At 55.1% G+C, this 24,153-nt stretch overlaps 1 protein-coding gene across 15 annotated transcripts in view; it reads left to right on the top strand.

Annotated features, from left to right (window-relative positions):
- Nucleotides 1-24,153, top strand: part of ABLIM2 (actin binding LIM protein family member 2) — a 146,432-nt gene extending 122,279 nt beyond the window's left edge. For 5 of the 15 annotated variants that reach the window (XM_045528171.1, XM_045528166.1, XM_045528164.1 and 2 more), the window contains 6 exons: nucleotides 164-302; nucleotides 7,365-7,426; nucleotides 14,110-14,164; nucleotides 15,335-15,342; nucleotides 15,547-15,627; nucleotides 23,020-24,153. In XM_045528171.1, the coding sequence (XP_045384127.1) occupies nucleotides 164-302; nucleotides 7,365-7,426; nucleotides 14,110-14,164; nucleotides 15,335-15,342; nucleotides 15,547-15,627; nucleotides 23,020-23,133 (459 nt within the window). In that variant the 3' untranslated portion in view covers nucleotides 23,134-24,153. Of the gene's footprint in view, nucleotides 1-160; nucleotides 320-7,364; nucleotides 7,427-14,109; nucleotides 14,165-15,334; nucleotides 15,343-15,546; nucleotides 15,628-23,019 lie in introns of those variants that run through there. The other 10 variants (XM_045528161.1, XM_045528170.1, XM_045528165.1 and 7 more) reach the window with 4 other exon arrangements.

Below are 24,153 nucleotides of genomic sequence, written 5' to 3'. Positions count from 1 at the left end.
GGTGGGATTTTTACCAAAAGCTGGGTTTTTCACATATCGAGTTTGCTCATGGTGGGGTCAGTTTTTAGGTTAGAAGTAAAGAAGCCACTAAAGGTTCCGGGGTGAGATGTTTCTGGCTTTGGAGATGACCTTGAAACTCACGTGACTTGTTTTTCTTTAGCAGAAGACCAGCTGGCTGATTCTCAAGGGGGACACAGACACAAGGACCAACTCTCCAGACTTGGACAGCCAGTCCTTGTCCCACAGCAGTGGAACTGACAGAGACACTCTCCAAAGAGTGCAAGGGGACAGCTTTCACTCACGTGAGTGGTTCTTTTGAGCAGGAGCGATAATGTGCACAAAAAACTCATAGCAAAGGGCCCCACAACTGAGTGGTTCCCCCAACCTAAGCCTTGCACGTTAAAAAACACCAGAGCAAACCAGGTGGAAGAGCAGGGCCTCGAGCCACGTCTGATGTCCTGTGACTGCCGCCAGTCTGCCAGTGTGCTGCTGGCGATCATGCCTCCATGTCTCCCTGTAACTTTGTCTCCAGAGCTGGGGAGAAAGTGGGGAGCCAGGTGGGCTCCTTGGTTGCTCTAGGAAAAAAGTCTTCCCGGGCTGGCAGGGGGAGGTTCAGAGCCTCTTTCCCTCCAGAGCAGACATGGGTGTGGTCCGAGTGGCGAGTCCAGACTTGGAGGCGATGGCATGGCCTTGTCTACATCTCCTGCGGTGTCCTGAGCAGGTACCGGACAGTCGGAGACGTTGTGGCCTCAGACTTTACAGGGATACAAAGGTGCCGTCGCCTGACTGTAGGGGTGTCGTGAAGACTGAATCGGGAATGATTTTCAAAGGTAGAGAAAACTCCAGAAAATGTGGTTTGCTTCAAGATGCTGTAAATCATAGGGGAAAACCAACAGCCAGCTGTAGTCAAACCCACTCAGTGTCTTTGGGAAGTAGCCTCTGGGAAAAGGCTAAGCTGGGCTGGGGCAGCTTCCTGTGGGCAGGGCTTGGGCTTAGCTTGGAAGTGGAGACCAGGAGGGGATGGACTTGGGTGGGAGGGAGCAGAGGAGAGATCCTGGCTTTGCATGAGACAGACCCAAGTTCAAACCAAGCTCACCACTGACCGGCCGTGTGATGGGGGCTAGTTCCGCCTGGCTGCCTGGCGGGTCCTTAAGAGACAGAACTAGGTATGCTGGTAGCATTCTGCCTGGCCCATGGCGGGTGCTCAGTAAACAGACTGCCATCTCCATCCTCATCCTCATCCTCATGACTAGGCACTGTCAACCGCCTCACCAGTGAAAGGTGAAAGTGTCTCAATGTGGGAGGACAGAGTGAAGACACAGAACCTTGGAAATTGTAATGTGTTAAAGAATAAGTTTAAACAAAGAAAGGTGTATTGTTTTGTGTATGATCTTTGTAAAGCAGGTGTCTGTATGCGCTTCATGCCTCCACCCCCGCCTGGGGTGCAGCTCTCTAAATATTGGGATCACAGAGCCGGTGCACAAGGCTGATGTCAGCCTGGGGAGGCCACATCAAAAAAAAAGTCCCCAGAGGGAGAGGGACACATCCACGATGGCCGTGTGTCCCGCCCACAGGGGCCTGGGAGGTCTGCAGCTGGGATGGGAAGCTGCACACTGTCTTCCAGTTCCTCTCTGTGCCCGCAGACACCCGCTGCCCCACTGCCCCTCGCTGGAGCAGGGCTTGCCTGTGGGCCAGGCACCCACGGCCTGACCGTGGCCTCTCCGCTTTGCACCCACTTGTCCCTGATGGCACTGTGCTTGGAGCGGGAGAAGCTCCTCTTGATCCAGCTCAGTAGCTTCCTCGGCAGCCCACCGCTTGCTCAGTGTCCTGGCATCGAGGCGTGAGCCCCGGGAACCAAGAAAGGGGTGTTTGGGGATCTCAAGGTGGCATTTTGCAGCTTTTAGTCCTCCCTTGCTGGGTGGTGGACAGGCCTCGCCGTGAGTCTGGCGCCATGTGAATGACCTCCCCAGACTCCCTCGGGGAGGCCAGCTCCTGGCCCAGGGAGGCCCACTGACCTGCCTGGCTCAGGGCTGAGGAAGGAGGGGCGCTGTGTGGGAGAAGCCGGGCTGGAGACTGCTGCCCCCTGGGCTTGCCCTCTGCCACTGCTGCCATATGACCTCCACCCCCTCATCTGAAAGTGCCAGACTGAGGGTGCGCATGAGCCTGGCAGGTGGCAGACCCTGTGAGGCCCGGAGGTTGTGCCAGGTGCCTCCACTGGCCAGTCACAGTGCTGCAAGAACTGTTTGTCACCCATGCCCTTTGCTGTCACATTCATATCCCATGCTACACACACGGACACAGGTGGTAATGTGGCCACTTCCATCCTGGGCACACCTGGTCTGCAGGATCCGACTGCCTGTGCTGGGATTCGTGATTCAACCGGGAGAGCCCTCGACAGTGCAGTGTGTGTGTGTGTCCTTCTGTCACTGCAGCTTGCTATGGCAACCGTGGTTGAGATTCTGTCCTTCCTTCACCTTCTCCCGGTTTTCCGACGTTGGTTCCTTGGAGCAGGAAACCCAGTGTCTAACCATGTGATTGTGCCTTTACTTCTGTCCTGGTGATGTTGCCTTGTCTCCCACATGCGTGGAAGTGGCAGCAAGGCCCAGGCTGCTGGTTGTGCCCGGCTCAGGCACATCTTGCAGTCTGCAGCCCCACGAGGAGCTCAGGCAGGAAGGGTAGCACACACGGGCCAAGGGTCATCCACTCTGCTCTCAGGGCTCTTTTGAATCTCACCACGTAGCCCCAGATATGAGTCCGGTCCCATCTGCCACGACTTTTACTGAACAGAGTGTTTGCACACAGCGTGGCGCACCCGCCTGCACCCCTGGGACGTCCATCTGTAGCGCGCCCAAGAAAGGTAGGATTGTGACGCTCAACACAGTGGGCGCTCAATAAATGTCTGTTGAATTGAGATGCGTTAAATTCAACGGGTATTTATTGAGCACCCACTCTGTGCCAGACGCTGAGCGGGGCGCTGAGGGGCACAGAGAAGAGGAGCAGCCCCTGTGCCAGAGGAGCGTTTGGGGAGCTGGGAGAGGCACAGTCGCCGAAGGAGCGAGCGCACGAGCATCCTGCCGCCACCTGCCCTCCTGGGCGCCCCCACAGGCTCACGGGGCCTGGTCGCAGCCTCACCCCACCCATGACACCATCACCACATCTCACCCAGGCCCGAATTCATCACTCAGTCATTCATCCATCCCTCCACCAGATCCTTACTGAGCACCTGCTGTGTGCTGGGCAGGCTGCCAGGCAGCCGAGAGCCAGGTGGACAGGGGCCCAGCCCCCTTCCCAGCAGGGAAGCCAGATGACTAAATGGCAGTGACAAACCAGTGGGACACCCCTACCCCTTATCCCAGTGGTTCTGAGCAAGCACTGCCACCCTCTCCAAAGAGGGTTTCATGTTGAAATATCTATTTTATTGCAGATGACTTCTGTTTTCCTTTTATATTACACATAGGGCATTGTCTGGACTGTGTGTAAAGTAGTTTATATTATAGACGAACTTGATTTCTGCACAGGAAGGGGTGGTGTTGGTTTTTGTTATAAGAAGAAGGCCTTGAGCCTTCCAGGATGGGGCCCACTGCCCCAGGGGAGGGACACGGTGGTGTGAACCCTACCCCTGCCTGAACCCAGTGGACAGGTCTGCTGGCACTTGGGGTCCCACATTCCTAGCCCTTGAGGTCCTGTCCCCTCTTTTGAGGTCCCCCCATATCCTACCCCCAGGGGTCAGAAGTGTGTTAGCATAACACAAACCCCTGGCCAGCTGGACACAGTGCCCAGCGGACTTAGTGGTCCCTAGAAAGGATCCCTCCTTCCAAAGGGACCAAGACCCTCTCCTCTAATCCCAGCACATGAGATGAATGTGGGGAGGTGGGAGGGTGGCGGCTGAGAGTGGTTGGGTCAGCTTGGAGCTGGGGGAGAAAAGCTCTGAATCAGCACCCAAGGCAACACAGGGCTGCTTCGCCCCCAAACCTGCCTGTGGCTTTGGCATGTCGTGTCACCTTCTGTATGTCCCCTCCCCTGTGAAGACCCCTCGTGGAGTCCCGTGTCTGATGGGACACGTTTGTCTCTGTTTGTCCCACCCTGCACCCTGGCCAGGGCCTGGTCTCGGTACCCATCGGGAGGTAGGCTTAGGAGACAGACCTGTCTTGGGGTTTCTTTTCCCACTCGCAGGAGGGAAGGGGTCGGGGCCTGGCTCAGAAATGGCCTTTTTCTTTTCCCCGTTTATTTCTCTGTGCTTCCAAGGTGGGAAAAAAATCACGCTCACGTTTCCTAGTCAGTGGTTGAAAAGGAGAGACTCCCTGATTTGCCGTCACTGTCATGACAGTATCTGATGGGACCGGCAAGCGTCCAGCTAGGGGCACCATTTCCTCACTTTACAATGGGCAAGCCAAGGCCCAGAGACGGGTGAGCTGTCTGGTCAGCGGCAGAGGCTGACAGCCCGCACGCATGAGGGGTCCACTTTCACAATTCTTTGACTTTACGATGGTGCAAAAGCAGTAGGCATTCAGTAGGAAACGTAGCTGTGGTGCCAGTACCGTACGTACGTCTGCTTCTCGCCTTCAGCAGAGTATTCAGTAAATTATAGAAGATGTTCTGTATGTTTTATAAAATAGGGTTTGTTTGTGTTAGATGGTTTTGCCCAGCTGTGGCTCATGTAAGTGCTCGGAGCACATTTCAGGTAGGCTGGGCCAAGCCAGGCGATGCTGTGATAGTCAATAGCTTAAGTGCATTAAATGCATTTTCAACTTACAAGGGGTTTATGGGACATAACTCCATGGTCCATCAAGGAGCATCTGTATTTCAAGAGCTCTTGCTGTCTTCTGGAACCATCCTAGGTGCAGGGGATAGAGGCCAAAGCAGATGCAATTCCCTGTTCTGTGGAGCTGACATTCCAGTGAGGGTGGGGAGACAGAGGCGGATTTGAGCTACATTGGTGCCTTGCAGTAGGGGATGTGGTTTACATATAACAGATAGTGAGGGGGACGCATCTGGCAAGGCTTGAAGGGGGTGTAGTTGTGAACAGTGCTGATATTTGGGGGGCAGGTGCCCCCCCCATGTGGGGTCATGGTGGTGGGTTGGAAGAACAGTGAGGGGCTCATGTGGCAGGTCACATAGCATCTTGTTGGCCTGGAGGACTTTGGCCTGGCCTGACCATTTGAGAGGCCTCTTGTTCATTGTTCTTGTTCAGGGCTGAAGGGGGTTCCAGCCCCCTTTCTTCCTCAGACGGGGACATTGAGACTCTGAGAGGGGACCCAAGTTTGTGCGGGGCCACCCAGTTGCAAAGTCACCTAGACATGCACCCTAAGCTGGTGGAGATCTGTCTGCCCAGGGGATGGCTCACTGGTCAGTTGATTACAAAGCATCCCAGGGTGCCATGGTGAGCCAGGTGTCCCTCGATGCATGGGACAGTCCTCCACCAACAAGGGGCCTCACCTAGAACGTCCAGATGTTACTCTGACCTCTGATGAGCCAGCCTGGAGGAGGACAGACCCGAGGAGGACATGCTCAAGGCCCCAGGAGCAGTCCCAGCAGAGAGCCCAGGGCAGGATGGCCTGCGTGGGCTTCTGAGAGGAGGTGGCAGGGGAGCCTGGGTGGGCTGAGTTCAGGCACAGGGAATGGCTGTGCTCTTGGCCTGACGTGTAAGTTAGGAAGCAGGTGTTTCCTGGAGGGACCTTAGTACTGCAAGTCAGGAGGCCTCGTCTGACATGCTGGGGTCCCCTTCCTGGCGAGGTGACCTCAGGGAGCCCCCTGCATGTCTCTGGGCCTCGGTTCCCTCCTGTGAGATGGGAAGAGTTGGCCAGGCCACGTGTCTAGAGGAGCCTGCGTGAGGCTGAGTGGAGCAGGCGCAGCTGGCAGGTCTAGCCCCAGCCCCTCTCCCCACACCTGCCTTCCTGGCTCCTCGTTCGTCTGTTTTGTAGATCGGGGTTCACATACGATTTCGTGTGACAGCGGAATTCCTCTGCTAAGAAAAGTTTGAGAACCTCAGTGTTGGTGTTGTAAAAGGCCCTTCTTAACCCACATCGGGAACCTTCCCATGGGCCACCCGATGGCAAGCCCCTCCCCAAGGCAGGTCCCCCAGCTGAGGCATCTCCTGCAACTGTCCTGTATCCATGTGTGACCTTTATGGAATTTTTTCTCTGTCCTTGTCGAGTCAGTGAGGAACCCCGGAGTGGATAGAAGGCCCCGGATGAGCATCCATTGCTCAGAAGCGAGGCCTTCCTGGAAGTGGGGCAGTTCTGTGCACAGCATCGCCTCACCTTTGGAGGCACGGTCCTAGGTCCTGGGGACACATACGGCCTTGTGAATATTGAGGGACATGACCCGCTGTCCTCTCTGAGGCCCCCGCGGCAGCCTGGCGGCTCCCAGGAGCAAGCGTGGACATCTGGCCCTGTTCATGGTTGGCCTGTTATGCTGGGTGCTGGGCCCAGTGCCGGGGTGGACACCCCCAGATGAAGCAGATGTGACTCCTGCTTTTTAAGGGCCCACAGGCTAGTGGAAGGACAGATATTCAGGGACCTGGGACAGGCCTCCTAAGGATGCCTACCCCAGTGTAGGGGTCCCAGGCCCTCCAGGGGGGTAGGCTCTGCTATTTCCTTCTCTTCCAGAATGCTCCCACACCACCTCTGAGCCAGGCAGGTGTTCAGGGCAGAGGGTCACGGCAGAGCTTCCTCTCTGCTCTCCCCTGGCATGGCATTGAAGAGGTTAATCGGGAGGTCTCAAACTCCTGGGCCCACCCAGGCCAGCCAGGGCCAGAGTGACAGGTAGGTGGGCGGGGCTGGGAAAGGCAGCCCCACCTGACACTGAGGCCAGTGTTTCCAAGAGCCCTTTGTTATTGGAAGAGATGTGAGAAGTTAGGGCTGTAATATGAAATCCCCCAACTGCAAACATCTCAAGATTTTTTGAAAAATAAAAGCATCTCCAGGCCCCATTTGGTTGGTGGTGGCCTCCACTTGCCACCTCTGCCATGGGATGGCACAGCCCTACCTGTCCCACAAGGTCCCACGACTGGGCTTCTTCTTACTCAGCCCCCAGCTCTTCTGGTCTGTAAAGTGAGGGGCTTGGCCGGGGTATCAGAGGGTGTCCAGGCCCCCAAGCCTGTCAGTGTGCACGGGGCCTGCGGGGCTGTTGTTCAGGCTCCGTGGTGCTCCCCATGTCCTGAAGGGACATCACCCCTCCATGGCTTCATAGTTGGTGGCCTGGGGACAGGAGGTCACAACAGAGGCAGGACATGATCCTCAGGGGTCTCCCACAAGTCACCTGTCCCGCCCCGCCCACCTTGGCGGCAGCCCACCCCTGGGCCGCACCCCTCCTGGTTGCATCGAGTCTGCGCGCGTGACCAAGCTGTGCTGTGTCTGTTTCAGGACCCCCCTATTCCAAGTCTGACTCTCTCCCAGGACACGGAAAGAATGGCTTGGACCACCGGGTAGGTACTCGCCCCTCCCCGGCGTACTAACGATGGCTGTGAGTCTGAGCACGCTCCCCACAGCTTCCTGACCACACAGCAGGAGGAGAGGCCCCGGGACCCGCCCTGCCCGCCTCCGCCTGACACTCCACCGGGCTGCTGTTGTCACCGCCGCTTTTTCTATACCAGGACCGAACCAGACCTTGGCACCACCCTCCTCTTCCTCTGCCCCCGCCCCAGGCCCAGGGACCTCAGTGTATGGGCAGGGGAGATGGGGACCACCCAGAGTGACCAACCCCAGGTCTAGGAAGCCCCTCCTGACCACTCTCCTGTGCTGCAGAGCCTCACAAGAGCCTTCAGGGGTGATCACATGTCACCAGCCAGGGTGAGCTGAGCGCCCACTTCCTTGCTGGAATGCCACAGGCCCGCTGGCGTGGTCCCTACTGGGACCACCACTAGGTACCATTAGCACCTATGATGATTGTCCAAGACTGCATAGCCTGGACCAACTCGTCGTTAGGCTTTCTTTGGCCACTCTCAGCTGAAGTCTGGTTGGATCCCCTGTCCTGAGTCTTCTGAATCGGGACATCTGAATGTCAGGCCAGATCATCTGGTGCCTGGCTGTCCCTGCAGAGTGGCCAGTGGTGTTCCAGGCCAGGAAGCTGGTACTTGGCTCACTTTGGCTCATGAAATGCCCTGGGACAGTTAGTCCCTGTGTTTCATCCTCTTCCTACAGTGTCACCAGGTCTCCAGTGAGGATCCCTGGGGTGGGAAAGGCCTGATGGCACCAGAGCCCCTGACACACACACGTACCCACACGTGCACACACACACGCACCCCCACACCCCCCCACACGTACACACACATGCACGCATGCATGGCCTAGGAGACCCTCCACTGCCCAAGGCAGCCTCTTCCCAGTCTGAGAACATTTTTCCACACACGAAGGCGATTCACTTCCCCAAAGAGGCCCATAAGAAACTGGAACAGTCCTGGCAATAAGTGTGTGACCCAGGGCAGCCTCCCCTGGATGTATCCTGTTCCCAGGGTCAAGGCCATAGGCCGCCATCTCCAGGAGCTACGGGGCATCCTCTTGGACCTGCGTTTGTTCTCTGTCTTTGGGCTCTGTCTGACCCGCTGTTTTGTGCAAGGCCCAGCCTCCTGGGTCTCCCCCAGGCCCGGCCACCTCTGCATGGTTTAATTCTAGTGAACCCCAACCCCCACCCCACTAACCACTCTTCCTGTTCTGGAATGGGCCAAGTCGGGGACACGCATGTGGCATGCTTCTTTAAATTTTCTTCAAAGGATTTGTTCACCCTGCATCTTCCACACGGAGAGCAGGGAGCTCAAGAAAGCTGGACCAATGTCCATAGGACCCCTTTGATACCAGGACATGTAAATCCCGGCCGAAGCTCAGTGTTGGGGTCCTGAGGGCAGTGGGAAAGCTGTCTAGAATGTTCTCTTCTCACCTGGCACAACTGTTCTCTAACCGTGGGCAGGTGAACATGGTGTTCATGGTCTGGACCAAGCCAAGGTGCTCCCCCAGCCCAGGCAAGTCCTGAGTATGTGGAAGAATCAGAGAAAAGCTTTCACTTCCTTTCATCCTGTGTCGTTGGTGCCCAGACTGTGCATGCCCTAGGAATTTTCTTCTCTCAGTGCATCTGCTCAAATGACACAGATTGCAGCCTCTCTCATCTGCCAAGACGGTGATGGTCCCCAGTCGCTCCACTGCCCTGGAGAGTTTGAGAACAGCTGACCCAGACGGTCTGGCCAGGACAGTCTTTGTTTCCTCTCCCAGAACCATCAGGAGCAGAATCTTAAGCTTTGTGGAATTCAGCCCTAAGTCCTCGGCGAATGTGTTCCTCCTGCAGCCTACGGGGTGGGAAGGAGAGGGGTAGAGGCCTGCGTGCCCTCTGCGTGCGCTTGGAGAGTCGGTAAAGGCAGAAGTCACTGCGCGGAGGTTGGTTCTCAGCTTCCACAGGCTTATGTGGGAGGTCGGTGACTGCGACGGATAACTGCTCGGGGGTTCTTTTCTCCCTGCTAACGTTCTTTCCTATTTTTGTCACTCTTTTGAAGACTTTTTTGTACTTTTATGCCTGTTTCTCAGCAGGAGGGTGTTGTCCAGGGCAGCCACTCCCAGCACCCGCACTCCCCCGCCCCCCCAGCCCTGGAGATCTCCAGCGAGTGCCGTCCGTGCCCCATTGGCACTGGCCCGCAGGGCTCCAGAGCCATTTGTTAGGTTGTTTCTTGGTTTGTTTTTACTTCCAGAAAGGATTCTGGGTGGCTTAAAGTAAAAGGACAGATGTAGTGAGACCAAAATGCCATTAACACGAAATCACAAAGGAGGAGAGGAAGAAACTGTGAGAGAAAATTATATCAAAACAAACAAAGGACTATTTTATGAGAAAAGCTATCACAGCTTGGCTCCGAGCTTCCTGACAGCCAAGGCATAGAGGCAACCATGACCAGCTATGCAGTTCCCACTGTCTGGAGAGACGAGGGAAATTAGTTTATCAGGCGAGGCAAAAATGTTCCTGGGTTTTGCTGCAAGAGGAATTTGTTACAAGGGTCCGGTGACCCTGTGCCATATGTCCCACTGGCCAGTAAAATGTCCTGATAACCAGGCCTGCCGCAGCGCCTGACACTTGGCAGGTGCTCACAACCTACCCAGGAAGTGAACGGGGGAGCAGCCGCCTGCCACAGGTTTCCCCGGATGAGGCGGTGATGATTCTGACATCACCACCTGTTTGCTACTAAGGGCCTGAGCACTGCCTGGCAGCAGATCCTCGTGGTAGCTCCCTGAAGAAGTCCCATTTTGAAAATGCCTGATGCTAAATGTGAAGAGACTGATTGGATTTTTTTTTTAAAAATAGTATGTATTGTTACAAGATTCATACTCAAAAATTATTTTTAAAGGATTAGAAGTAAAATAATGAGCCAGGCGCAGTGGCACACCCCTGTAGTCCCAGCTACTTGGGAGGCTAAGGCAGGAAGGTCACTTGAGCTTAAGAGTTCAAGACCAGCCTGGGCAACATAGCACGACCCTGTCTCTTAAAAAAAAAAAGAGAGAGATACTAAAATCACAAATATATGGAAAGCAGGAGTGGCAATACTAATATCAGATAAGGTGGAAGTTAAGGTTAAAAGAAATTAATAGAATTAATAATAGTATAAAGAGGGGACACTAATTCATGATGAGGGCATAAATTTAATTAAGCAGTTTTAGCATTCAAACACTGAAGTGCATTAAGCAACATGGCAATGCCAGACACCTTGATAAAATACAAGTATGGCAGGTGATTTGAATATGACTCTTGAATAAGACATATGGATCAAAAAATAACCAAAAAGTACAGAAAGTAATTGAATAGTGCAAACAGCAAACTTTAATAGGTATATGAAAAAAATTTGTGTCATTCGAATCAGTTTTTCACATGTTCATAAAATGTTTATAAAAGTATATGACTACAGGCCGGGCACGGTGGCTCACTCCTGTAATCCTAGCACTCTGGGAGGCCGAGGCGGGTGGATCGCTCGAGGTCAGGAGTTTGAGACCAGCCTGAGCAAGAGCAAGACCCTGTCTCTACTAAAAAAAAAATAGAAAGAAATTATCTGGCCAACTAAAATATATATATAGAAAAAATTAGCCGGGCATGGTGGCTCATGCCTGTAGTCCCAGCTACTCGGGAGGCTGAGGCAGTAGGATCGCTTAAGTCCAGGAATTTGAGGTTGCTGTGAGCTAGGCTGACGCCACGGCCCTGGCAACAGAGTGAGACTCTGTCTCAAAAAAAAAAAAAAAAAAAATATATGACTACAGAGAACTGTAACAAATCAGAGAAGTCTGATATTTCCAAACAGCAGTGGTGGGAAGGACACACACATTAGCATCAGACAGCTCTGAGTTCAAATCTCAGCTCTGTCTTTGGGCAAATTACTTAAATTTTTTGAGTCTCTATTTTCTAGTCTTTAAAAAAAATGATTCTTACCTCCTGAGGCTACGTTGAGGAAAAATAACATTATGATTGTGAAATCTTTTCATAGGCTCCGTAGCATGGTTCCCACATGAGTAATTATTTAAAAATCAAGTCCCTACCGCCTCTCACTTTCATAGACATGGCTGCTGAGTGAGATGGCACATTCCAGTGTGCGCTTTAGCAAGAAAAGACTGGTGGCAGCCACAATCTCAGTTCCTGTTAGCAGTCCCAGTATGATTTTTGGAAAATAAAATACATGGGTTCAAATGTTTACAGTCCCATGTATTTGTTGTACGATTTGGGGCAAGTTGCTTGACTTCTCTGAGCCTCATCTGTAAACTGGTGACAATGCTTCCCGCCTCCCAGAGTTGCCGTGAAGATGGGAGAGTGTCTGCAGGGCAGCCGGCACACACCGAGTGCTGTGCAGTTGGAGACGTAAATGACTCGTTGCTTTGAAAGTCTCCAGTGCCTCCATCAGGAACTATGGTGGAGTCAGCCAGGAATAGCCCCAGTGGCGCTGCCTTTGTGGTGTCCCCTGGACTCTTGGCTGTCCTGCCAGCCCACACACCAAGGCAGTAACGCAAGAGCCCCTGCACCTGAGAGGTTCTGTATAGCCCATCCCTACCTTGCACTTGGAAGGGGGGGTGGACTCCACTTCCCTTGCTCTGGACCTATCCGATGTTCCCCCGCCTTCACCTGGAAGATGGCTCATCTCCCTCCTGGAGTCTCTGTCTTGTCTCAGAGCCCGAACATAGAGGAAGCTGATTTTGCTGCTAGGAAGTGAGTTTCCAACGGTCCAAGGGGAAGGAGGTGGCCTGGGAGTTTTGACGGCCTGTGGTGCAGGCCTGCGGCACTAGGGGGCAGCATTTCTCTTCCCATCAGACGGGCCAGGCGGCAGGACCACAGCACACAAGGGGGTTCCTTGGCCAGTACAGGTTCACCTGGGGGTGCTAGTCTGAGACTGAGAAAATGTCTCAAAAATTATTCTTGGAAACTCCTAAGAGTTCTTTGGTGAAGCGGCAGAGGCAAGAGGCCATTGAGAGGACCTTGGCTTAGGGTCCAGGGCCAGGATTGGCATGAGGCAAGCGAGGCACTAAGCAAAAGACACAGTCATCAAGACATTTTAATGCAGTATTGTTAGAAATCCAAAGTAATGCAAGAAATTCCATGATGAGCAAAATATAAACAATTTAAAGACCAGTTCCAACCCTTGGCCTTTGTGCTCACCCTACTCTTGAGCCTGGGCCCTGCCTGGTGAGTCTAGCTCTGGGACAGCAGGAAGGTTTGGCTTCTCTCTGAGCCTCAGTTTCCCTGTTTCAGATGAAGGGCTTTGGACTCAGAGCTCTCTGAGGTCTCCTTCTGCTCCTGCACTCTCTGGGCTATCATGGGGCCTCACTTACTGCCTACTGCAGCACGATGCTGTGACTGTCCCTGGTGGCAGACCTACCGGGTTAAACATACAACCTCCTCTTCAGCTGTAGAACTCTCTCTGTGGAACTTGAATCCCTGTACCCAATTTCAGAAGCACTGGCCAGGAGCCCTGACCCTATTTCAGACCCTGTACCAGGTGCTGGGGATCCTGGTCCTGGGCATGAATGAGATGTTTTCTTCAAGGGGCTCTGTCTACTGTGGGCAGCTGCTGCAGCAGCGTGGCTTGTGGTGCAAACACCAGGTGCCAGAAAGGAGCGGGGGCTGAACAGGACAGGGACTGACTAACTGCGGCAGCAGCTCAATGCTTTACAGCATGGGGACCCTGCACAGAAGTTTGCAGGGTGTGTGGAAGATGTTTTCAGGTGGGCAGAAGGAAAAGAGAACTCCAAGTGTTAAGGGTCGCAATACAGTGAAGTGGCCGGTGAATGCTATGGGCATCTGAGACAGGTGGCAGGGCCCTCAGCTTCACGGCCCTGAGATTATCACCCCGTGAGTGTCATTGTCAGAGGCCACCCACTGTGTAGGGTGTGCTTACAACACACGCGGCTTTGTGCCAGGGCTTTACAGACACCAGGCTCCTTTAATCCTCAAAACAGTCATGCACAGAGCTGCTGTTAGTGCCATGGTTTCTGGAGAGGTGGGGCGCCACCCCCCCTTGTCACGGGGTGGGTGGACTTTGACTCGCACACGCAGCTGTGTGCACCAGTGCAGCTCTGGGAATAGAGTAGAAGTTCCACAAGACAACGCCTTGTCCAGGAAACTGTGGCTCATCCTTTCTCCCTGGGCATCTTGCAGGGGACAGAGGGCCCAGGGTGGAGCCTGGGACTCCCGAGCACCTGGGGACAGTGGGTTCTAGGAGCTGCACTCAGGAGCCCACCGTGTGAGGGGGCAGAAGCCCTGCAGATCACCAGCCCGGGTCCACAGAGCGCTGTGCCTCTCACAGCCTGAGCAAAGGGAATGGTGCTGAGCCAGCGGTGTGGTCCACGTCAGCTGCAGAGCGGGGGACCCAGGCACCTGGCAGCGGCTGTCAGAGGGTGTCAGGGTTGACCAGACAGGCAGGTGTCCAATAAGCAAACCCTCCAAGCATGACAGCCACGGTCCCACAGGTGCGACATCCTGATGTCCCCTTCCAGAACCACTGCCGTCCCTCTGTCACGGCCCACCGTTGTGCTGCAGCCGACACGCTCCTCCCCAGGCTGTGCGAGGACCGAGGCCATGAGGAGGGGTCGTATCCTGGCCCCCGCCCACCCGCCATCATGCCACCTGCTTCTTGCCGCCCACTCTCTCTTTCTCTTCCAGAATGCCAACCTGGCCCTGTTTGGAGCAGACCCGGATGCCAGCTGGGGCATGCGAGGTACACGGCTCGGGGACCCTGTGGGTCTCTGGCGGGGGCAGGGGTTGCTAACAAATTTCCACAAGTCTCATTCTGAAACCGCCCTGGCGGGGGCCTGCTGACAAAAGGTGCCAGACTTGCTGGGCAGGGGCACTGCCTCGGGAGGGCGTGCTCATTTTCCCGCCTCTGCCAGGCAAGAATCAGTTTCCCTCCACTCCAGCACTCCCAGGATGCTCCCCCTCCTGGCTGGTGAGGCACTCCGCGTCACTTGGGGAAACCGAGTCGCAGGCAAAAGGCTTCCGGTCTGAGTGGAAGGGGAGCCAGGTCAGACCCTGCCTACACCCTTGCTGGTCGTGCAGCTTCAAACTGGGAGGGCTGCTGGGAGGTTGGTGTTACCAGAGTGGCCACCTGGTCACATGCCAGTGCCGGCAGGAGGCAGGGCTCACCCCCTGCTCACTCCTGAGAGTGACAGGGGAGCTTGGGTCTCATGGACTGGTTCACACACGGGTGACAGAGCATCCGGGTGCTGTGGCTCACTCCCTCTAAGTGGCTTTCCAAGTCCTTGGGCCTTGGAGTTGGCACATCTGGGACCACATGTGGCATGTGGGGAAACTCAGGGACTGGGTCCACTCGGGGTCTCCCTTCCGAGATGGTTGGAGGCCCAGGTTGTGGAGACCCTGCTTCCCATGGGTTCTGTGTGCATGGAGGCCCTACTGTCCATACTATTTTATTTTTTCAATAAGATGCTTTTAGTCTGGAAGTAGAATGTTTTAAAAGCTAGGGTGCAAAGCTCAGTAGTTTAAAAAGGAGGAAGTAAAGAGTTAAGAGGGTAAGACAGTGAGAGACAGGGTGTCAGACCACAGAGGGATGTCAGTCTCCACAACACCCCACAGGTTTCCGAGGAATGCCCGCTGTGTAGGTGGGAAACTGAGGCTGAGGAGCACAGGGTGCCGTCAGCTTCCAGTCTGGCCTCCAGCCCGGCCACGCCCTGCTCTGGATTTTTCCGCTGAGGCCCCCAGAGCCCACCTCCTGCAGCCAAGATTAGAGCCCAGTGCAGGCTGCTCAGGGACTGGGCCTGGTCAGCGACTGCAGGGTGGGGACACAAGGGCCCCCAGGGCGGGACTAAGTCCACCTAGAGAAGAGTTCTTGCACTTTCTAAACGACCCGTGGTCTCCGCTCTCTCTCTTACAGAATACAAGGTAAGAGGGGCCGCGCTCTCACACTGACCTCTCCATGCCGCGCAGCACCTGCCCAGGTTAAAGTTCCTTTCTGTTGTGCTTTCCCTGTGAAATGTGTGTGTCAGATGGAACGCAAGTATGTATTCCCAGGTGGCCTCTGCTCAGCTCTTTGGCAACAGTGCACACTTGCTTCTTGAGATAACTCTGTGGTTTCCTCCCCGACAGATCTATCCTTACGACTCCCTCATTGTAACAAACCGAATCCGTGTGAAACTGCCCAAAGATGTGGACCGGACGAGACTGGAGGTACTAACCGGGCCCTGGGGGTCTCTGCAGGTGACTCTTCCACGCTGTCAGAGTCACACCCCGAGGGGCCACCTTGGGGACCGAGTTAAGGACCCACGTTGCTTCAAAGGCCACAACAATGATGGCTTTGCAAGGGAGGCATACTGGCTCTTGGACGGGGTGGGGAGGCCTTTGGACCAATGACGCGCTCCACAGAGTCGTCTCCTCTGAGCGCTGATGCTGCGAAACCTACTCCAGCTCCCAGACGGTCACAGCCTCCTGGGTTCCTCCCACTGGACCATGTTCTCACCTGTCTAGAATGATCTGAGAATCCTCGGAAAGCAAGTGTGTGTTTAAAAGTCCAAGTAGGAGGTCAGCACAGAGTAGGTGTTTGGATGATATTTGCTTACTAAAATGACTAGCTCTGTTGAGTACCTACTATGTGCCCAAAGTGCACGTGTGACACTCTGTTTAATGCTCACAGCCATCCTAGAGTCAGCAATGTCCAGCCCGTGGGATTTCCTCTCCTGAGCCCTTTCATGGGTGTGTCCCTGCCTTTTAATGACTCTTTTGCTGAGGGTAAGAGGTCTCAAGGCTCCTGAAGGGCAGGGCCATCCGGCCAGATCTGCGCCGCACGGCTGGGGCGTGTGTGAGGTCCCACGTGCACAGGGCCAGCTGCCAGACCCTGTCCGACCTGCCCAAGTGGGCAGGGCTCAGCCTGCTGCCAGGAGAGGAAGCAGGAGGGCTGGACTCAGCAGGGGCCCAGGGCCTGGGGCTCTCTAGGAGGGGGGTCTGGGGAGGCATTCCAGGCCAGGGGAAGCCCTGTTAAATGCTTGGGGGGTGCTGGGCAGAAAAGCACCCCAATGGCGTTGAGCAGGCGCCAACTTTCCTGCACTAGCTGGCCGTATACTCTCATGCCTCGACTTCTGCACCTTTGAGATTAGGATATTGGTATCCATTCGAGTGGGTCGCTGTGCAGGGAGAGGTCAAGAGGTTTTGTGAAGCTCCTTGCCCAGGGCCTGGAAAATCGCACTCCCTTAGTACAGGGTAGTGGTGAGGAGGAAGGGGACCGGGATGCTGGTGTGGCTGCAGCGCTGGGGAGGAGGTGCATCCACTTTGACCCTCTTTACTGTAAATGACAGGAACCTGACCCAAAGTGACTTACTGGCTCTCATGACTGAAGGTCCTCTTCAGGTGTGGCTTGATCAAGGGCTAAATGATGCATCCGGTTTCTTTCCTTTCTTCTCTTGACTGTTCCTCTTCTGTGCTGCTCCAGCAATAGCTAGACTTTTGCCTCAGCTCTCTCAGGCTCAATGTCTGCAGGGCAGAGTCCTGTATCTCTCTCTCTCTCTCTTTTTCTCTCTCGGCCTCTGGGTGGGTCATATAACTGCCCCTGAATCCCCCAGTCTGACCCAGAGAATGCTGTGCCCCAGCTGGCCAGGTCAGCCCCACACCCATGCCTGGAGCTACCCGGGTTGGGTGGTGGCTGCAAGAGGAAGCTCCGAGACCTGGTACGAAAAGGTGAGGAAGAGGGTGCTGTGCAACAAGCAGGCAGCCAGTGTCCACCTGCAGGGAGGGAGAGGGGAGGCAGGGGGAGGGGTGACAGCACAGTGAGCCCTTGACCGCCGCAGCTGGTCAGTGCCGTGGACCCACGGCCTGTGCTGAGCACACTGCATGTGGGGCCGTTTGCTAGTGCGACATTTGTTTGGATTTTACACTACAGAAAAGGAAAGTTCTAATGTGTTGGGACGTGTATAGCCATCCGTGGAGGGTCCGGGCAGCAGGGTCTGGCTGAGAAGCTGGTGTGTGCATTGGGGTAGGGTGCGGGGGGAGCCCCCGGTGCCGGGCGTGCCGATCAGCCTGGAGTGTGTGTGAGTGAGGGCACAGAGGAGGCCCCGAATCCGGCAGGGCCTCTGTCTCCTCCTGAAGCCTGGGTCCTGGACTGCCTCTGCCAGGGGTCACATATGCCCGGCCCCGGCAGCCAGGCAAGGCGCCCACACTGGCTTTTTCTGCGTGTAACTCCAGCACCCTAACTGCCCGCAGGGGAAGCGTTCTTCAGCGCCAGTGGAAGTTGGGTCCTTGTCAATTGTGTGCATTCAAGTCCAGTGTAAACACCACTGTAGTAAAATGTGTGCTTCCGGCTTCTGGGTCGGGACTGCCTGGAGGTATTTGCTGTATTTGCCCTGTGCCTTTGCTCCTTGAAGGGTGAGTTCCCTGTGGGTGCTGGAGTTAATTGCTGTCACCAAGAGAGGTGAGCTCAGATAAGGTGCCCAGCAGGTCCTGGCACAGCAGCGGCCTTGAGACCAGGAGCCTGTTGGGACTCAGCTACAGCCCTCTTGGGACTGGGGTGTGCTTTAAATCCTCGGTGCCCACCCCCGCCTCCACTGCACATCACGCCTGAGCTCCACACCACCCCCACCCCCCACACGTCACCCATACCCTGCCCCTGGTCTGTGGAAAAACTGTCTTCCATGAAACCAGTACCTGGTGCCAAAAAGTTGGAGACTTTAAATGACGTCTTTTTTACCTTTTCTTCCCCCCACTACAGTACAGAATGAAAGTTGCAAAATACCAAGGGGTTAACGCATGTAAATGTATCCTTTTAAAAGCCCTCTGACACCTAGTAGTGGGTTTAATCATTTAAATCTCCAGGAACACACCCAAGGGTGGGACACTAGTTCCTCCTCAAGCTGAGCCAAGGCGGGGGGACTGGAAATGTTGGTGCAGCGGGCCACAGCCCTGGGGCTTGGCCCCGCCTGGGGCTGGGAGCTAGGACAAGAGCCAGAGGGCTTAGGGGGACACCTCCCAGAAGGATAGGGAGGGACCCCTGATGCTTTTATTTCAGGGGAAAGAGCTTTTTATTTTTAACATAAAAACAATTCATAACTATTGTAAAAGTCCAGAAAAGTACAAAGAAGAACATAAGAATCTTGTGGAATCCCCCCACCCAGTCCTAACTGCTAACTCTGTGGAGGACATGCTTCCAGAACTCTCCTTTTGCACATGCACTTGGAGAGAAACAAATCCTATTTTGGATGAATAGGCTCATACTGTAGATACAGTTTGACATCCTGCTTTTTGCTTGCAAATCTGACATGGACATTTTCCACGACATTCATGTGGATCTGCCCCACCTTTTGAATGGCCACGTGGTGGGCCCCTGGGAACAAGTTTCCCGAGTGGGAGGGTCCCTAGGGCCGGGCTGTGGAATGACAGACCTCACTTCAACTCACAGCCATTGGCTGGAGCCCAGTCTCAAAGCTCCCATGGAGGTAGGCTGGGAAGTGCACCCAGGCCGAGGAGCAGAGGGTGTGGGTGGACCTCAGTGGAGTCCATACTCTGTTGGGCAGACCCTGGAAGGAGTAGTGTGGCCGGTGGTCAGCGTGTGGCAGTGGTCCCTACCGCCAGGGTGCTCAGCTGAGTTGCCATTCATTCGGTGACCATGTGCCAGTGCCTGGAGGTGCCTGGGGAGCAAAAACGGCCTGAGCTCTGCCCCCTGGATGCTCAGTGTGACACGGGAGACAGATGCCATCCACTAAAGACCCAAATGAGTACATGTACTTGTATACCGACACCAGGGCCCTGAGGGAGAAGAACATGGGCCTGTGAGTATTTAAAATATGTAACCATTAACTGGGTGAAGTAAGCATGCACACATGTGGGTGTGCATGTGCGTGTTTTGTGAGGTGAGGGATAGCAGGTAGGAGGAAAATTCGAGGAAGAGCAAACTGCATGTGCAAAGGCCCTGGGGCAGGACGGATCTTTGGCTGTCTAAGGAACTGTAGGACAGCTGAGGTATCTAGACCTGAGCAGGGGAAGGTGAGGACGGGCCAGGCCCTGCAGGGCCCTGGGCAGTCTTAAGCAGTTTGGTTTTTAGCCTAAGAGCAATGGCATTTAAGTTGGAGATTATGTTGTCAGATGTGCAATTTAAAACAACCCCTGTGGCTACATTGTGAAGGTCAGATTGGTTGTGTATATAGGGAGACTGTTTAGAGGCAATTTGGGTGGTAGGGGTAAGAAGTGATGGCATCTTGGACGTGGGTGGTGGCATTGCTGAGGGTGAGACTTCTTTGGGAAGTCAAGGGCATGACTCGGTGATGGACATGCCTGGCGGTGAGGGGAGAGGAGCATTCCAGCTGCGACTCCAGGCTGCCTGGGTGGGGTGATGGATGGAGCGGCAGTCCCTCCACAGAGCAGGATGTGCCCAGGCACCATTGACACTCAGGCCTATGAGGCATGGCCGAGGGCACTCAGGGTGCTCAGCCTGGCAGCAGTGGAAGGTGCCATGGAGGTGCCTGGTAGCACATAGTAGGTGCTAGTCAATGTGGGTGACTTATGAAGGAGTGTGGAGGAGCCTTGATCATCCTCTCTGGTTCTGGAAGGGCTGTCACGTGGAAGAGGGGCAGAAGAGCTGTGAGATGCCAGGGGGCACAGCAAGGATCCATGGACACAGCTCATGAGAGGCAGAGCTGAGATTCAAGGTGTCACTCAAAGCCACTACGCTATGCTGTCTTGCTGAGTAATTACAGCATTGAAATGCCTTTCTGACCCCTCTTAGGTGCCCCCAGTGTCCCAGTGCACACATACAGGCATTTCACTCCTTGAGTCAGAAAGCGTATCAGCCAGCATTCTCCAGAGAAGCAGAACAATTAGAGACAAACAGACACAGATATACGTTAAGAAATTTATTTTGTGAACTTGGCCCATGCAAGTGTGTGGGCTGCAATTCTGACATTCGTAGGATCGGCCAGCAAGCGAGAGACTCAAGCAGGAGTTGAGTTGCCACTTTGTGGCAGTTTCTTCTCTGGGAAACCTCAGTTTTTACGCTCATGGCCATCAATGGATTGGATGAGACCCACCCACGTTATCGAGGGTGATCTTCACTTAAAGTCAACTGCCCGTCAACAGTGACCACGTCTGCAAAATGCCTTCACGGCAATTCCTAGACTATGTCCATCCAGACAACTGGGCCCAAGCAAGTTGACACTTAAAACGTAACCGTTACAGGCAGCAAGGTGAGGGGGTGGGAAAGGGGCCTCTTGTCCAGCCCCTGTGTCCAGGTGAGCCCCTCGAGGCCGGTCGCTCCTGGGTTGCACTCTGAGATCTTTCTGCGTGCGCAGCAGGCCTGGGCTGCGCGGAAGGGGAGCCGCTGGTCACCAAGTGCTGTGGCTCTCCAGCCCGCCCCTTCCACGCCCTGCGGCTAAGCGCACACCCAGGTGTGCTCCAGCAGGAAGAGCCCCTGTTGTTGGAATGCACCAGAAAAGTAAGGCCCTGCAGTTAAAGAATATCTCCTTTGTGTAAACCCACCAGACCGGTCTGAGGAGAACCTTGCACCCTGACAGATGGGTTTAGGAGCTACGTGGGTGTGCCTGAGGGGTGGGTTTGCACCAGAATCCAGGACTCCGTGGCCTCCCAGACGCTGTGGAGAAACTCAAGCAGACCTGTGCAGCTGAAAGGAAGCACTGGAGTCCAGAGCAGCCGGACAGAGTGCGGGCCAGAGGCCAGCTGGGCCAGGGCCTACAGGCCAGGCCAGTGGCAGGGAGGGCACGGGCAGTGCAGAAAGGGGTCTTGGGGGTAGATGTAGGTTCACAGATACAATCAGACAAGATGGACTGTCCTTCCCTTCAGAAAGGGTGGGAGAATGTGGCGAGCAGACTGAACTGTGCCCACCCCGCTTGTAGCTGAGAGCCAGAGGAGGTCTGGCCAGGTCACAGTGCCCCTCTCCTGGAGGAAGCCTGTCACCATTCACATCCACTGCAGAAACCACCTGGGAGCTCCTGCCCACACCAGCCCATGGCCATCACCAGCAGCACCAGGGCCTCCAGCACCCGCACCCGCGCTGTGCTGTCCTTCCTGCTCAGCCACCAGCTCCAAGTCGTCCCTTGGGAGGCTCCCATGGTGTGGCACACGCACGGCTGCCCTCCTCTCCCCCTGCAGCATGCAGTGCCTGGCTACCCACCGTCCGCTCCCTGTCCCCCTCTCCTCCTCCATTGTGGTGACCAGCAAAGACCCAACCCTGGTGAGACTCAGCAGACCACTGGCTTGCCCATCTTCCTCCCTTTAGACACACGGTCACAGGTAGCAAGGGCACTGGGCACTGCCGGGATCCTGCCATGCCACCTCACTAGGGACCTTCCTGCCATCCCCCTCTGCCACCCCTGTGCCCCTCCCCTGGCCTCAGACCCCGCCGTGGGGAGGGGCCTCCACGGCAGAAGGCAGGGCCACGTGGCAGGGAGCCCGCCGGCACCAGCGCTGGGCCTGGACTTTCCTCACGCTTCAGCCCTGTCCTTTCTCTTGTTCACTCCACACCTGCTAAGCGCCCCCAGCCCACCCCCACCAGAGGCAGTGTCGGAGCAAGGTCTCGCCTGTCACGGGCCCTCAGTCAGCATTCACTGGGTAGCGGTGGGAATGATCTGCTTGCATGGTTCCTTTGATGTGATTCAGAAGGGCATGATTGGTACCTGCAGGTGCGGGGCTGCAGACTACATGACACACCTAGCGTCTTAAATGTGTCGAGAGACCCAGTCTGGAGTGGCGTCTCTGTGGACTGGGTTGTGGATTTCTCAGCACATCAAGAACCCCAAATCTGAACCCCACGCAAATGGTTAATTTCTGGCAAGCACCAGGGTTCCTTTCCTGTTTGCAAACTTGAGATAGCAGCAGGCAGCTGAGGGCCTCTTTCTGGCAGAGACTTGCTGGACCCGCTGTGTGTGACTGTGAGTGTGTGCGAGAGTGTAAGTGTGTGCATGTGTGTGAGAGTGTCCAAGTGTGCATATGTGTATGTATGTGTATGATGAATGTGTGTGAGTGAGCGTGTGAGAGAGTATGTGTGAGTACATGTGAGTGTATGTGTGTGTGAGTATATGTGTGAGAGTGTGTATGAGTGTGAGTGTGTGTATGTGAGTACATGTGTATGTGTTAGTGTTTGTGTGAGCATATACGTCAGTGTGTGAGTATATGTGTATGTGTCAGTGTGTGTGTGAGTATATGTCAGTGAGTGTGTGTGCGTGTGTGTGTGACTCTGGGCCCAGATTCAATTAGGAAATGGCCTTGTGCGGGTTCTTGAGTGTCCTTCTCCAGATCACCCCAACAATGGATTCCAGAGCATAGCGCATGCTGCGCAGACTTGGTGACATTTGTGAAATACATGCCATAGCCAATGTGTGTAGGAGTCGGGAGTTGCGGGTTCTGGCCCCAGCTCTGCCCTGGGCGCTGTGTGTCCCTAGTGGGGCCACTTTCCTCTGAGCTTGGTTCCTTCACTGCAAAGGGAGTGTCAAGGACCACGGGAGGCCCAGGCACATGGAGGGACCACCCTGTCCTCACCCCAGTCCCTCCCAGCTGGGGAGGACTGGTGTAGCAGTGTGCCTTGCAGAGTCGCTAACTGCCCCTCTCTGTTTCTCCTTTTGTTTGAAGAGACACCTGTCGCCGGAGGAATTCCAGGAAGTGTTTGGGATGAGCGTCGAAGAGTTCGACCGCCTGGCGCTCTGGAAGAGGAACGACCTCAAGAAGAAAGCCCTGCTGTTTTGACGGTCGCCAGCCTGCTTCGCTGCGCGTGGAGAGAGTGGAGACAGGGACCCCCGGCGAGAAGCGCGCAAACACCCCCCACTGCACCTTGCTCAGGCTTCTCTGTGTCGATGGGGCAGGCAGTGGGCGCCTGAGGGGGTTGGGCCGGGCCTCAGGGTGGGAGGGGCCCCTGGCAGGTGCAGCCCCTGTGTCTGCCAGTGACCCTCCTGCCCGTAGTCTAGACGGCTAGCTTCGCACCACCCTCCCCGCTGTGGCCTGGCGTCAGGGAGATGCCGCAGAGTAGCTGTCACAGAGCATCAGATGGAACATGCCAATAGCCCAGCTCCCCAGCATCCTCAAGGTGCCCCCGCCTTGTGCTAGGCACGTGGGGTACGGAGGTGGCCAGGACGTGAGCTGTGATGACAGCACTGACACCACCTTGGGGGCACATGGCTCTTCAGGGCAGGGCAGGCTGGCCTCGCACGCACACTCGCAGGCCAGTGCAGGGAGAGGGCTGCCAGCATCCCGGGCAGTGCCCAGCCTCTGTGACGGGTTTCTTTTTAGGGACAAACATCAACCTGCCCGGGCACCTCCCGCCAGCACCACCTCCATGCACCGCGTTCTTCCAAACCATCCCCTAGATGCCTACATGATAACTTTAAAGTAACACAGAAGTTTTTATTTTATTAAAAAGTATAGCCTACCTAAATGTAAGACGACATATATAAAGAGTTTAATTTCACGGTCCCCCGACGGGGAGCGCCTCCAGCCTTACTCAGCACCGCTCAGATCTGTGTGGTTTCTGTCACTTCTCATGTGTTCCTCCTAGACAGGACTCCTTGTCTGTGTTCTTTTTCTTGTTTTTTCTTTTTCACGTGTCACATAGGTATAATCTTAAAGACAGACCCCTCTCCATACTGCTGTTTGTAAATACGTGTGAAGTATAGCCACCATTGTTTTCCTTGCTGTTATTTTTCCAAGTCTTGGACAGAAAACCTCCTCCGATGGCCAAAGCCCTGGAATAAAGGACTTTCATGCACCCGG

The sequence above is a fragment of the Lemur catta genome, chromosome 17 (assembly GCF_020740605.2).
Source record: "Lemur catta isolate mLemCat1 chromosome 17, mLemCat1.pri, whole genome shotgun sequence".
NCBI lineage: Eukaryota > Metazoa > Chordata > Mammalia > Primates > Lemuridae > Lemur > Lemur catta.
The sequence above is the reverse complement of the archived record's forward strand: the minus strand, read 5'-3'. Positions and strand labels throughout refer to the sequence as shown.